The sequence below is a fragment of the Orycteropus afer genome, unplaced genomic scaffold (assembly GCF_000298275.1).
Source record: "Orycteropus afer afer isolate SDZICR_OR568_19922 unplaced genomic scaffold, OryAfe1.0 scaffold00001, whole genome shotgun sequence".
Lineage (NCBI taxonomy): Eukaryota > Metazoa > Chordata > Mammalia > Tubulidentata > Orycteropodidae > Orycteropus > Orycteropus afer.
The window spans coordinates 2,343,306-2,355,673 of record NW_006921588.1 but is presented as its reverse complement, the minus strand read 5'-3'; the positions used below and the strand labels follow the sequence as shown (position 1 = coordinate 2,355,673).

General features: G+C 41.2%; 1 protein-coding gene across 1 annotated transcript in view; it reads right to left on the bottom strand.

Moving 5' to 3' along the window:
- TMEFF2 (transmembrane protein with EGF like and two follistatin like domains 2) overlaps positions 1–6,335 on the bottom strand; it is a 348,665-nt gene extending 342,330 nt beyond the window's left edge. Inside the window, exons 1-2 of the mRNA XM_007948792.2 lie at positions 6,164–6,335; positions 3,516–3,625 (exon numbers count right to left, since the gene is read on the bottom strand). Of these exons, the coding sequence (XP_007946983.1) occupies positions 3,516–3,625; positions 6,164–6,335 (282 nt within the window). The remainder of the gene's footprint in view (positions 1–3,515; positions 3,626–6,163) is intronic.
- Between the last annotated feature and the right edge of the window lie 6,033 nt (positions 6,336–12,368).

Sequence of the window (12,368 nt, the reverse complement as noted above, 5' to 3'; positions counted from 1 at the left end):
ATTGTTTCTAAACTTTCAGCTCCACAATTGATTTCTCTCGCCAGATTGACCAGCATCCCATTTGGTATGCAAATAGGATGCATAAGGTCACAGACCATTTTTAAAATTCATATCATTACATAAGAGTTTTTTATATTGCTTCTGATACTAAGTTGACTATAAGAATTTGGTATTTTTGTTGTTGTTACTGATGTCTTGATTTGCATATATAATGTCTTAAACGGAAAACAAGAGTATTTAATATCAAGGGACCTAGGTTCTTACTCTAGGATCACCATTTAATGGTAAGTTACTTCACATTTATGGGCCTTAATTTCTTCATCTTTAAAAAGAGGAGAAAATAATTATCTCAGTAAGTTGTGAGAAATAAAACATGTAACAAATTAAAGGGTAGACATTAGTTTATTTCAAATTATCTAAGTGAGATGGAGGCTAATATATATTCATTTTGGTGCTCCAATAAACCCTAATTTGAAAGCATAGATTACACACACATAAAGCTATTTCTCCTTGAAATTCATCTCTCAGACAGAAAGATTATAGTTTGTATCATACTTCAAAAGGAAGAATTTGTGCTTGTATCTTAAAATGCAGAAAAACAGAGAATAGATTAACACAGCCAGAAATTATTTAGAATAGTATCAAGGAAAATATATATTCAGGATTTCTCCCTTTAATCAGATACTTGGAAATAAAAACAAGAAAAAAAAAAACCTCAAATTCATGAGAAGTCTTATGCTGGTAAGGAATACGGAGAAATCACTAAATCAAGTAACTCCTTGCATAAAATATACTATTATTCTCTGCATAACTTGTACTTTTTCTTTCATATTCTACCTAATTTACCGACTCTATATTTGTGGTGTTAGTAGTGTCTAAATTTTCTACTAGGAAGATGTTTCTTTTCTCCTGTGACAAAGCTCAAACTAATAGCAGTAGTAATCTAGTAGCAAACTTGAAATACTGCAAGAATTAGAAAGCAAATTTACATTGTAGTTTCTTAATCAAGCTTCTCTTCATAGCCCTCCCTTCCAAACCTATTCCATTCAAAAATATTTAAGTAATGACAAATGTAATTGACTGACAAGAACATGAAAAACACAAATATCTTTGTTGATAAAAGTTTTATCAAACTCCTGTGGCACTTGAAACCCCAACATACTTCTTTTAATAAAGAAACATCGTATGTTTGATTTTAGTAACTTTCATTCATTTAGAGTTCTATTAACTCCTTTTTCCTTCTTGGTGAAATCTTAGAAGTATAACTTTCCACTTGAGAAACATTCTTCCTGCTCCATTTTGTATTATTTAGGAGTACATTTCCTCAGTTCACCTTGGTTACCAAAACAAGAAAAAAAATATAGATAAGTAGATAGATAGATAGAGCTATATATGTATGTATGTATGTATGCGTGTGTGTGTGTGTGTGTGTGTGTGTGTGTATATATTATATATGTATATATGTGAATCACAATCTCAAAGGAGGAAAACAACTTTAAAACCCTGTGGCTTTTAATTACTAATTTAGCCAACTGTTTTTGCTCTTTACTTCAGAACCTTTGAGAGAAGTATGAATTTAAAAATTGTCATGCTCCATCTTTCTTGTGTAGTTCATTAAAAGAACATGATTAAATTGTTTATTGCAGCTAGAGATCTTAGAAATTGATGTCACGTGCTTATTAAATATTCATGAATATGTTTCTTACACTATACACCTACTCTTCACTTATCGACTGTCTCATTATCTGACATTTTGCATTTATGACAGTAGTAAAAAAAAATCTACTATTTTGTGCATTAATAACATACATAAGGAATGCTGAGGTGCCAGGCAAGAGTAATACTGGTTGTGATGGCTAAGTTATGAGTCAACGTTCTCAGTAGTATGGCTGTTATGTAACGATGTAATTTGGCAGTTACATAATGATATAGTTATCCTCCATTTTGTGATCTGATGTGGTCATCATCCATATTTGCACAATTGCAATTTTCCTTCGATGACATGACATGGTCTTTGGAACCTAACCCAGTCGATTAGTGAGGAATGGGTAGAGGATGGTGTAAAAGACTATTGTATGGTGATAGCAATACTTACCCACCAGAAGTTGTGGGCTTTACAAATATCAGTTATTTTATTATGTTTTACTAGAAGAAGGAAATAATGTCTAAGAAGATTTTAGCTTATCTAAAAGCCATGTAAGCTTTATTTAGATGTGAATTCCCATCTCTCATGGGATGGTTGAATTCAATTTTAAAATACTTAAATTTCATCAAGTAATTCTAAATATGACATATTTCACCAGTTATTTAGGCCAATAAATTTAAGTTTAATGTTTTTATTTGTTTTCTATCCTTTGCTTTTCTCTTGGTTTTGATTATAGTCTTGGAAAATTTTTCTTGCTGATCTCAAATACTTAGTTTTGTTTAGGTACACATTTTGTTTTTGAATCTTAGGTTAGACTTCCAGTAAATTAAAAAGAAAATCATTCAAAAACACTCAGCAGTAAATAAAGGCAGTAAGTACACAGCACCTATGCTATCTGAACTTATACATGACTATATGAAAATTTTGAGAGGAAAAGACATTTTATTATTCACATGTGAAAATCATTTGGTATATACTAATAAATAGGAGCTCTGGTAGCATAGTGGCTAAAGCACTTGACTGCTAACCAGAAGGCTGGCGGTTCAAACCCACCAGCCACTCCTCGGAAGGAAGGTTGGGCAATCCTACTTCCGCAGTGATACTGCCTCGGAAACCCAAGGAGGGGTCACTATGAGTCGGGGCCGACTCGACGGCACATAACAACAACAATAATAACATCAACATTTATTTGATATTAATAATTTTGTTGATACCAGGGCAAGAACTACATTTCTTTACTTTAGTACTAGGCAATGTGCATATTTCTCAAATTCATGAAATGACTTGTGGCTATATGCATTCTTTGGATACCCAGGAAATTCTATTTCAATTGAATGTGGCACCAATGCAGAGGTTGACATACTTTTTATGGTACACAATTTGCAAACTAGTACAATAGTTTGGAAGCACATTGATAAGGAGTTAATTAAAAAACTTAACCTGAGTGCCAGGACAATGAATTTCAAGGACATTAAAGTCTAGCATAATAAATGAAAAGACAATAGTTGCAAACACAAAGAACATAAGTGAAAACCAACCTTCTTATCCCCTGACCATTTTGACTTTTTTCCCATCAGTAGACTTATAAAATGAGTGCTAGAAGGGGCACAGAAACATAATTTTCCTTTAATATCCTAAAAGCACAACCTGAAGCTTTCTACCTCCAGTGGCACTTATAACTATGGCATATACATTTCACCAGGAAGTGTATGTTTTCTTGTCATCAGTTGGCTCTCTTACCAATAGTTTTACTTGGTGCCAGCTTTTCCCTTAGCTTGTATATATTGCCAAATGATGGGCTATAAAGGGGGATCTGCTACTGCTTTGTAGCTGCTAATAAATTAGAAGATGTACATATCAGACTGCTTACCTTGAACTGACAAACGCAAGTCACAGTGTCTCCAATTCTTAAACACTCTCCATCAAATTTACAGGTGTTGGTGTCACAGAGGAAGAGATCATTTTCTCTGTCATCATAACCTCAAATTTAAAAAGAAAGTACTCCAGTCATTCAAAAAGCAACAATAATGTTGTACTTTTTTTTTTTTTTAAAGCATCATCTTAAAGCTTCAGAAGAATTGCCCAAAATTTCAATTCCAATAAGCACAGCTGTACTGCAAGGTCACTCTCTACCAATAACCTCAAAATCTAGTTAAGTGATCAGTATTGATTTCTATTTTTCCCAGTTCTTTTCTAGGAAGTTCTCTTTTACTATGCTTTTTTGACAGGGTAAGGAGCTCTGGCAGCAAAGTGCCTAAGGCATTTGACTGCTAACCAGAAGGCTGGCAGTTCAAAACCACCAGCCACTCCATGGAAAGAAGACTAGGCAATCTACTTCCATAAAGATTTACCACCTCAAATCCAATGGAAGTCAGCATGAGTCAGAATTGACTTAATGACAGTGGGCTTGGTTTTGTTTTTGTTTTTAATAGTGTAGTTTTATTCTAGTTTGGGTTAATAGTGATAGTGGTGAACAAAGGTTTAACACTTGCTTCCTTATTTTTTCTCATTTAAGGGAATATGTATGTATGTATATTTACCAAAAGTCCACATTTTGGAAAAGAGCTGATGATGGTCTTTGAATGCAATTGTTACCATTTCTTCATCTTTAATCATTATTTTTGCTTTAAGGTTGAAACAACCCCTTATTTGGAATTTCTTCAGACAAAGAGGAAACAAAGCCCCAATAATAAAGATAAACAGGCACAGTGTTTTCTGTGATGGTCTGTCTGGCTCAAGTGAAGATTGATCACCTCTAAGTTAACAGGGTTGGGAGGGGGTGCCAGCTTCTTGACAACCTGCCTAGAAATCCTTTATTTTTTTTTTAATTGTTTCTCCAGATCCCATTAAGATATTTGGATAATGATGAATCAACGAATTTCTTGATAGCTTATTCCAATCTCACATTTTAGTTGCTTTCTTAAAACAATAGTGTTGAAGCAAACAGATCATGTTGGATTCCAGAGCCATCAACATTTCAAGCAATTGAATTTGTAGGTTATTTTGTGTTCTTATAATAATGTCCCTAAAAAGTGATTAGGCATCTACAAAGTAGAATTTGTGGATTCCTCCCAGAATCACAAATATGTAAAAATAACTTAAAGAATATGTTGAGTTTTATAAAAATGCCAAATTTAAAAGTTGCCAAAAACAGAACAAAGGTTATCTATTGACCCTAATCAAATAGGGACACAATTCCAACTTGTCTCCAGTTAGGATAAACTACAATGATACACAATATTTTTTTTTTCTTGGGCTTTACACTAGTAATAACCCAGAACTATATATTCTTTCATCCAGCAAGTTACAATTGGTCTTCCCCTCCTGTCTGAAGTTATATACTCTTCAATTTTGCTCATATACGTCCCTGGAAGCCACTTTATTCAGTAGTAGATTTAACTACAGCATAATTATATTTACAATGATAAAAAATTGCACATACACTTGTTAGAAGTAGAACGGATCAGACCTAAGGGGCAATATCCAACCATGGTAATCCCACCACAAACCCACCAGGTATACTACAGGCTGTCATACTGAAATGAGAAGCCAGTTCGAAGGAGTGCAGCAACTCCCGTCCTTGGTTCCTATTTAATTAGGAGGCTTCAGCACAGCGAAGCTTGCCAAGCTCTCCAGTTTCAGACTCTGAAGGGACCCAAGGGAGCAAGAAGAGCTCCATATCCACTCACTCCGTCGAAGCGCCCCAGAAATGGAGAAGTCAGCACCCACCCGGGTGGATACTGCCTTCTACCGGAGACTACTGGGCTCTGGTCATGCCCACCCTGGTCTGGGAGAGGCTAAGGGTTCTTTTCTCAACTCTCCTCTACCATCTTTGAGCTGGGGGAAGCAGAGTGCGGCATCCCTGGACTGTAAAAGTGTCTTTGGCAAAGACAAGAGAAGGAAGATAAAGGGGAGAGAGAGAGAGAGAGAGAGAGAGAGAGATTGATTCTGTCAAAACCCATGCTCTGTTCAGAATGTCTATGACCAGGTCTTGAATCCTAGACCAGTTCCTCTTCGCAGCATTTTTGTCAGGAATCAGCATTTCCTCTGCAGCCACAATTTGATTTATTGCTTTCACGCTAGTTCTGTCTCATGAAGTTATTTCTCTTCCGTTCTAGTCAGACTTTTTTCTTTAATGATGGGAAAGGCTCTGTTGCAGTGTTTCCCTAAGGATAGGGAAGCCACGAAACCATCCTGTTTAATATTTTTCTTAAGTCTTTGCCAAAGCTCCAATGTAAGTGCAAGGCTTCAAAGGTTCCTACACCTGCACTTTCCTCCCACCCGACAGTCCCTCCCACCCACCCCCGCCCTTACTCCCGCCGCTTCCGGAGCGGCCTGGAGCAGTTCCCCGGGCTCCAGCGAGTAAAGAGGGGCGGAAGGGGGTGGCACTCAGAGGTCTGTTAGAGGAAGGGGCGGAGGAGACGCTCCCGGGCAGGTTGGTCTGTGCTGCACAAGCGGGTTATTCTGGGTGGGGGGTGGGGGGTGTTGAAGGGCCGTGGGCTAAGGTTCTGGGCTTACCGGAGCAGTTCCAGCCGGTGGGCGTTTGGCAGTCACTTAAGGAGGTAGGGAAAGCTGCTAGCTTCACCGGTCGGACTACCATGAGCAGCATCACCGGCAGCAGCAGCAGCCAGCAAAAGCCCTCGCAAAGTGTCCAGCTGCTGCCCTGCCGCGGGGACTCCCACAGCACCATGACTAGTTCGCGCAACTCTGCAGCAGCAAACGGTTTCCAAAGAGCACAGGATCGCAGGGGCCCGGCAGCAGACTACTGAGCATCCCGCGGACAGCGGCAGCAGCGGTGGTGGCAGCAGCGGAGGCACCAGGCGGGGAAGCAGCAGCCAAGCCGACGCATGATCCCCGGAGTTTCAACAACATCCAGTGACCCAGCTCAGTCCCGGGAGTGAGATGGTGGTCCTCGGAGGAGCAGCACCAAAGACAGGGGAGGCTGCTGCCATAGGGAGGGGGCTTTGGAAGCCGGAGGAGCAAGAGACTGGAAGTCCGAGGGCACAGGAGAGGAGCCTGAGCAAGAAGGGTGCAGGGAGAGTCAAGAGAGTCGAAGCGCCCTGCAGCCTAGCAGCCGCCTATCGCGCTCTGCCTCCCGCATCGCTCTGGCGTTTGGGAAGCAGCAGGTCCTTAGCCCGCCCGAGGTCACGTGGGAAGAGGCAGACGGGCTCTGATTGGTGGAGCGGGATGCAGGTCCCGGGAGGGAGGGGTCGACGAGGAGGTGCAAGGAGGAGGCGGCGGTGGATGCCACAGATGGGCTAGCTCGCCAGGCGCTGGCCCGAATAGGGTTCGAGGGGTTGGCTCAAGTGAGAAGCGCGGCCTTCGACGTGGGCAAGCCCACGCTCTTCTCCACCATCGGCTTTTTCACTCTTTTTCTGGGGACGCCCCCTACCGAGCGCTGGGTCCGGACTAGCGCCCTTCTTCGGTGCGTGACCTCGGGCTGCGAGCGCCCGCCGCGGCTGGGTGGCGTCTCTCAGAGATGGAGAGGGTGGGGGTGGAGGTGACCGAAGAACGGTAGCAGCAGGGCAAAGAGGAGAGAGCAGGCGGAGTGGAGAGGGCGTCTTGCTGGCGCCCAGCGCTCAGGCTTGCGAAGCTGTTCTTGGGTTGGTAACGGGATAGAGTCTGGCAATAGCGCAGCAAGGAGAGCCTAGGGACGCGTTTCTCGGGAGCACCAGGGCTGTGGAGAGGATGAGCGTCGTGAGAACAGCTCGGGCGGGTCTGGACGCAGCAGAATTCCCTCAGGAGCCTGCAACCCTGCAGTTGCACCCGAGGCCGGTCCGACAACCTTCCGCGTTCTCTCTCCGTTTCCTTCTCTCTCTCCCCTCACCCCTCTCTGGCTCCCTGCAGCACCGGCCTAGCCCAAGAAGCCGAACGTTTGAAGCTCTCTCCCATCACAAGCTCATCTCCAGCCAGAAGCCTATTTGTGCCGCCGCCTGGAAGGTGCCAGCAAACATGATTTGAATGTTAGTGCCTAAGGCATTTGGCTGCTAACCAGAAAACTGGTGGTTCAAACCCACCAGAAGGAAGATTGGGCAATCTACTTCCTAGCGATACTGCCTCGGAAACCCAAGGAGGGGTCTCTATGAGTCGGGTCGACTCCCCGGCAGTGAGTTTTGTTTTTGGTTTGGCGGCTTGAGGGAGGAAGGGAATATCCCTAAGCGACGGATAGGTGGCCGGGCGCATTAGTCCGGGAGTGGCCTCCAAGAAGTGCGGGCTCACTTGGACCAACCAGCTCGGTATTCACTCCAGGCGCTGGATGCGAGACTATGCCCGGTTGTCAGTGACCTGGGCGAGGCGAGAGGGCTGACTCGGCTCTCGCTCTGCGTGGTTTTTTTTTTTTTTTTTTTCCACTCCATTGGACGCTTGGCAAAAGGCGCAGCCGTACCTGCGTTCCGTCTGCTGCATTCTTCACGCAGTTACGCACCCTCTAGCCTAATGGTATTTCAGTCGCTAGTAACGGGACCTAGAGCTTTCCTGGACACCAGGGCGAGAAGCACCTTTCTCCTGTGACACGGGTCGTTATTGCAGTCGCAGTATTTTGGATGACCTACAAGAAAAGAGTTTCTTTCTTTCTTTCTTTCTTTTTTTAGGTACTAATTCACTCTCTCCTTCAATCCCTTCCTTCCTTCTTCCTTATCCCTTTTCCCCTTCTTTTTTCTTTCTTTCCCTTCCTTTCTCTTCCCATAGTTTCCTTCTTCCCTTCCTCCTCCTTCATTTCCTTCTTTCCCCATCCTCCCTCTTCCGTTTCTCTCTTCAGTTTTCCTTTCTCCCCTTTCTAAGACCCGTCTGCTCTCTTTTTCTTGTTCCTCGAGTCTCATCTTATCCCCTCTCCTTCCATGTCCCCTGAATTTAGAGGAGCGTTCTTTAAAAGCATCTCACAAGCAATTAGTGTCCATTTCCAATTGTTTTTTTTTTTATTAAAAAAAAAAAAAAAACAACAATACACTTTGAAAACGGGGAAGATCTATCTTTCGCAAGTACCAAGGGAAAAACAAATTGTGCCTGAGCTATCCTTTTAAGTACCTTAACCTCAACCTCCTCCCACTTCCTTGCTTTTTAACTTCTTTGAGAGACAATATCGTGCAGCACCTCAGTGCCTACCTAACAGAAATCTTCCCCCCGCCCCTTGTGAAACCCATCCCTTTATCTTGGCCTCCGCCCCCATTCCCCCCTCTCCTCCAAAGATTCCAGAATCAGTGTCTCTCACTCCTGACAATTAAGCATCCGATCCCAGCATTCTAGTATGTGGCATCTCCCTCTTCACCCAACGAAGACTCCATTAAAACAGATCAATTTGACCAGACGTTGGAGGCATCAGAAAATCGGCTTCTAGATAGAGCAGCTAAATTCTTTAAAGAAAAGGAATGCCCATTAGCTGGAGCGGCCAGAAGATACTGCAAAAACTGAGGAGTCAGAGAGGTCTTTCACCGCAGCCTTTCAGCAAAGACTGCAACATGAATATAAGCTTAATATAGATCAAGATTTAACAGCTCCACAGTACAGTGTGAGGATATGTCATTTTCCATAGCAGGGCTGGTATGGTAACTAACGAGGCTTATGAAAATAAGGCATGCTTGAAACTAAAGGCAAAGTCCTTAAAAGTGTTTACGTAGTAATTATGATAATGTAACCGACATGCTAGGATTTCCGTGCTTGGATATATAAGTAGAATTTTACAGAACCTCTTAAACCAACCCAAACGCACTGCCATGAAGTCGGATGGAACTCATAGCGACCCTTCCTTGGGTTTCTAAGGCAGTATCACTGAGGAAGTAAATTGTCCAACCTTCCTCCCGAGGAGTGGGAGGGTTTGAACTGCCAGCTTTCTGGATAGCAGTCAAATGTCTTAGGCACTATGCCACCAGAGCTCCTTCGGAACCACTTAGCAGAGTAAAATTCTTATTGAATTCTCTGCTAAGTAAATTTTTGGCATGCTTTGTAATAATATGTACTCTTCCTAAGACATTTTGCCTAAAGTGACTTTAAACTCCAAAGGAGTTAATTACTGGTTGAGACTGGTTAACAAATGCAGTGGCTTCCACAGAGGTTCTTTAATTTATTAAACAGTTTGAAGTACAGTCTTTCCAATAGGAATGCTGTGATTTTGTTCTGATTACTTCATACTTAGTGTTATAGTGCCACCCAGAAACAAATTCTGAAACTGGCAAGCACCACCAAGTGGCAGAAGAACACCGTTCACTGAACAGCATTGTATTATTGAATATGTAAATAAAAACATGCATTATCCAGCCTCATTATTACCTACCAAGGAAATACAGGAGCGTTAAACTTCATGACACTAAAGACTGGATTAGTGATTGGATTAGCACTTCAGCTTTTCCCCAACAGGGTCAAGTTGGTTTACTCATTAGGATTACATTTACAACCAGATTTATAAACTCTACTTTGTATTGTGTATTACATGATTGCTAGTACCATGACATAATCACATCATGTGTCGAAAATTTCTTATTTTAAATAGACAATACTTGCTTTCAATATTCCCGACTAAAACAATTGTATTTGGTACATATGCATTCTAGACTTGACACAAAGGGGATATTTAAGTTGTCATATTTGAAATAAAAATAGCACAGAGACTTTTTAAAAATAAATAAATAAGTAACTTTTAAAAATGTTTGCTCTCCCCCACATGGAAAGGACATTGTAAGCAGGATAAGATTTCTCTGAGCTTAAGGTCAGTGTGGGAGGAAGCAAACACAAAGTTATTCTGGAATAAGATAATTTAAGATAGATAAATTAACCTGAAAGAATAAGACATACTGCCAATCCAAACTCTATCTCCTTCCTGACCTCAAATGCTTTCTCACTTCAAAAATGCTAATATGTATAGAATGCTTCTTAGGTGTCAGACACTGTACCATCCAGGAGGACTTTTATTTAATCTCCATAATCCTCTATGAGACATGAGTTATTATTATCCCCACTTTGTAGAAAAAAGCACTGAGACTTTCAAAACATCAAGCAATTTGCCCAATGGCACAGTTGAAATTCTGCACAGTTCTCTCTGACTTTAAAACCTATATGTCTATGCAGAGGTGTATCCAAGGTATACCAGGTATGGCATATGCTCTGCCACCATTTAAAGAGGGACACCAAATTTCCGTTAACCATTACAGTTCCCATTGCCAGATGTGAGAGATAATTCAAGTTAAAACTAATACTTTCATATTTCAAATAACTCTATGAGTTGAGGCAGATTGTGTGATCTTTGTTGAGTGTAGAAGTAGAACTGAGGAAAATAATTTTGAATACATCACAGATCCATTTTTATCAGTGAAAACAAGGAAGGTACAGTTGTTATTTTCATGTAGTGCCATAATGTGTTATGTAAAACATTAACAAGTTCCACTTGCAGTTTTGAGTCAATACTATGGTAAAATTATCTAAAAGATGTGTGTCAGATGTTTGGATAGGGGTGCAATTTCAGTGCTTGCCGTAGGTGCTGTTATCCATAGATACATCTCTGTGTCTATTCATCCTCTCTCCCTGACCTTCCTGTGGAGCCCAAAGCTCATCATATCCTAACCATAAGCAGTGGAATCCAATGGTTCCCATACCTTGTTGATCATGTGAATTGTCTGAGAAACTTAAAACAAAAAAAAAGTTTAATTCTAGGCCCCACGCACAGGGGTTCTAATTCAAAAACTGTGGGGTTGGAACCAGGAACCAACATTTTAATATCCAGCCTTATATGAGAACTAAGTTTTCCCCTACTCCTAAATTATAATTAAAAGCATGCTTGGACTCTTTCTCACTTTTCACACAGCTTTGGAAGAGAAGTATCTAAAGCAGGATAAAAACTCAGTCAGTGTGCAGATTTGCTGTTGTGTATGTCTGTCTGTGTTTCTCTATCAAGTAATTAATTTCTTTCTTCATATGTTCACCGAATATGCAGTAAGATTCTAATGTCAGACTTATTAGCTGTGTGACTGTAGACAGCTTCCTCATTTGTAAAATAGGGGTAATAAGAACCATGCTTATTTCCTAAATTTGTTATAAAAATTAAGGGAGATATGTATTTTAAAGATTTTGGAGGAATATCCTATATAAAAAAATAAATATATGTATGTTGTTGTTGTTAGGTGCTGTTGAATCAGCTTCGACTCAGACCCCGTGCACAGCAGAATGAAACACTGCCCAGTCCTGCTCCAGCCTCTCAGTCCTGGCTGGACCTGAGCCCACTGCTGCAGACACTGTGTCAATCCATCTCCTTGAGGGCCTCGCCCCTTTTTGCTGACCCTCCACTTTACCAACCATGATGTCCTTCTCCAGGGATGATCCCTTTGACAATATGACCAAAGAAGGTGGATGAAGTCTGGCCATTCTTGCTTTCAAGAAGCATTCTAGCTGCACTTCTTCCAGGACAGATTTATTCATTCTTCTGGCAGTCTATGGTATTTTCAGTATTCTTCCACAACACCACAGCTCAAAAGAATCAACTCTTCAGTCTTCCTTTTTCATTGTCCAGTTTTCACATGCATGTGAGGCTATGGAAAATACCTTGGCTTAGATTAAGGACACCTCAATCTTCAAAGAGACATCTTTGCTCTTCAGCGCTTTGAGCAGGTATTGTGCAACAGATTCACCCAGTGCAATACCTCTCCTGATTTCTTGTCTGCTGCTACCATTGGTGTTGATTGTGGAACCAAGTAATATAAAATCTTTGACAATATCAATCTTTACTCCATTTATCATGATG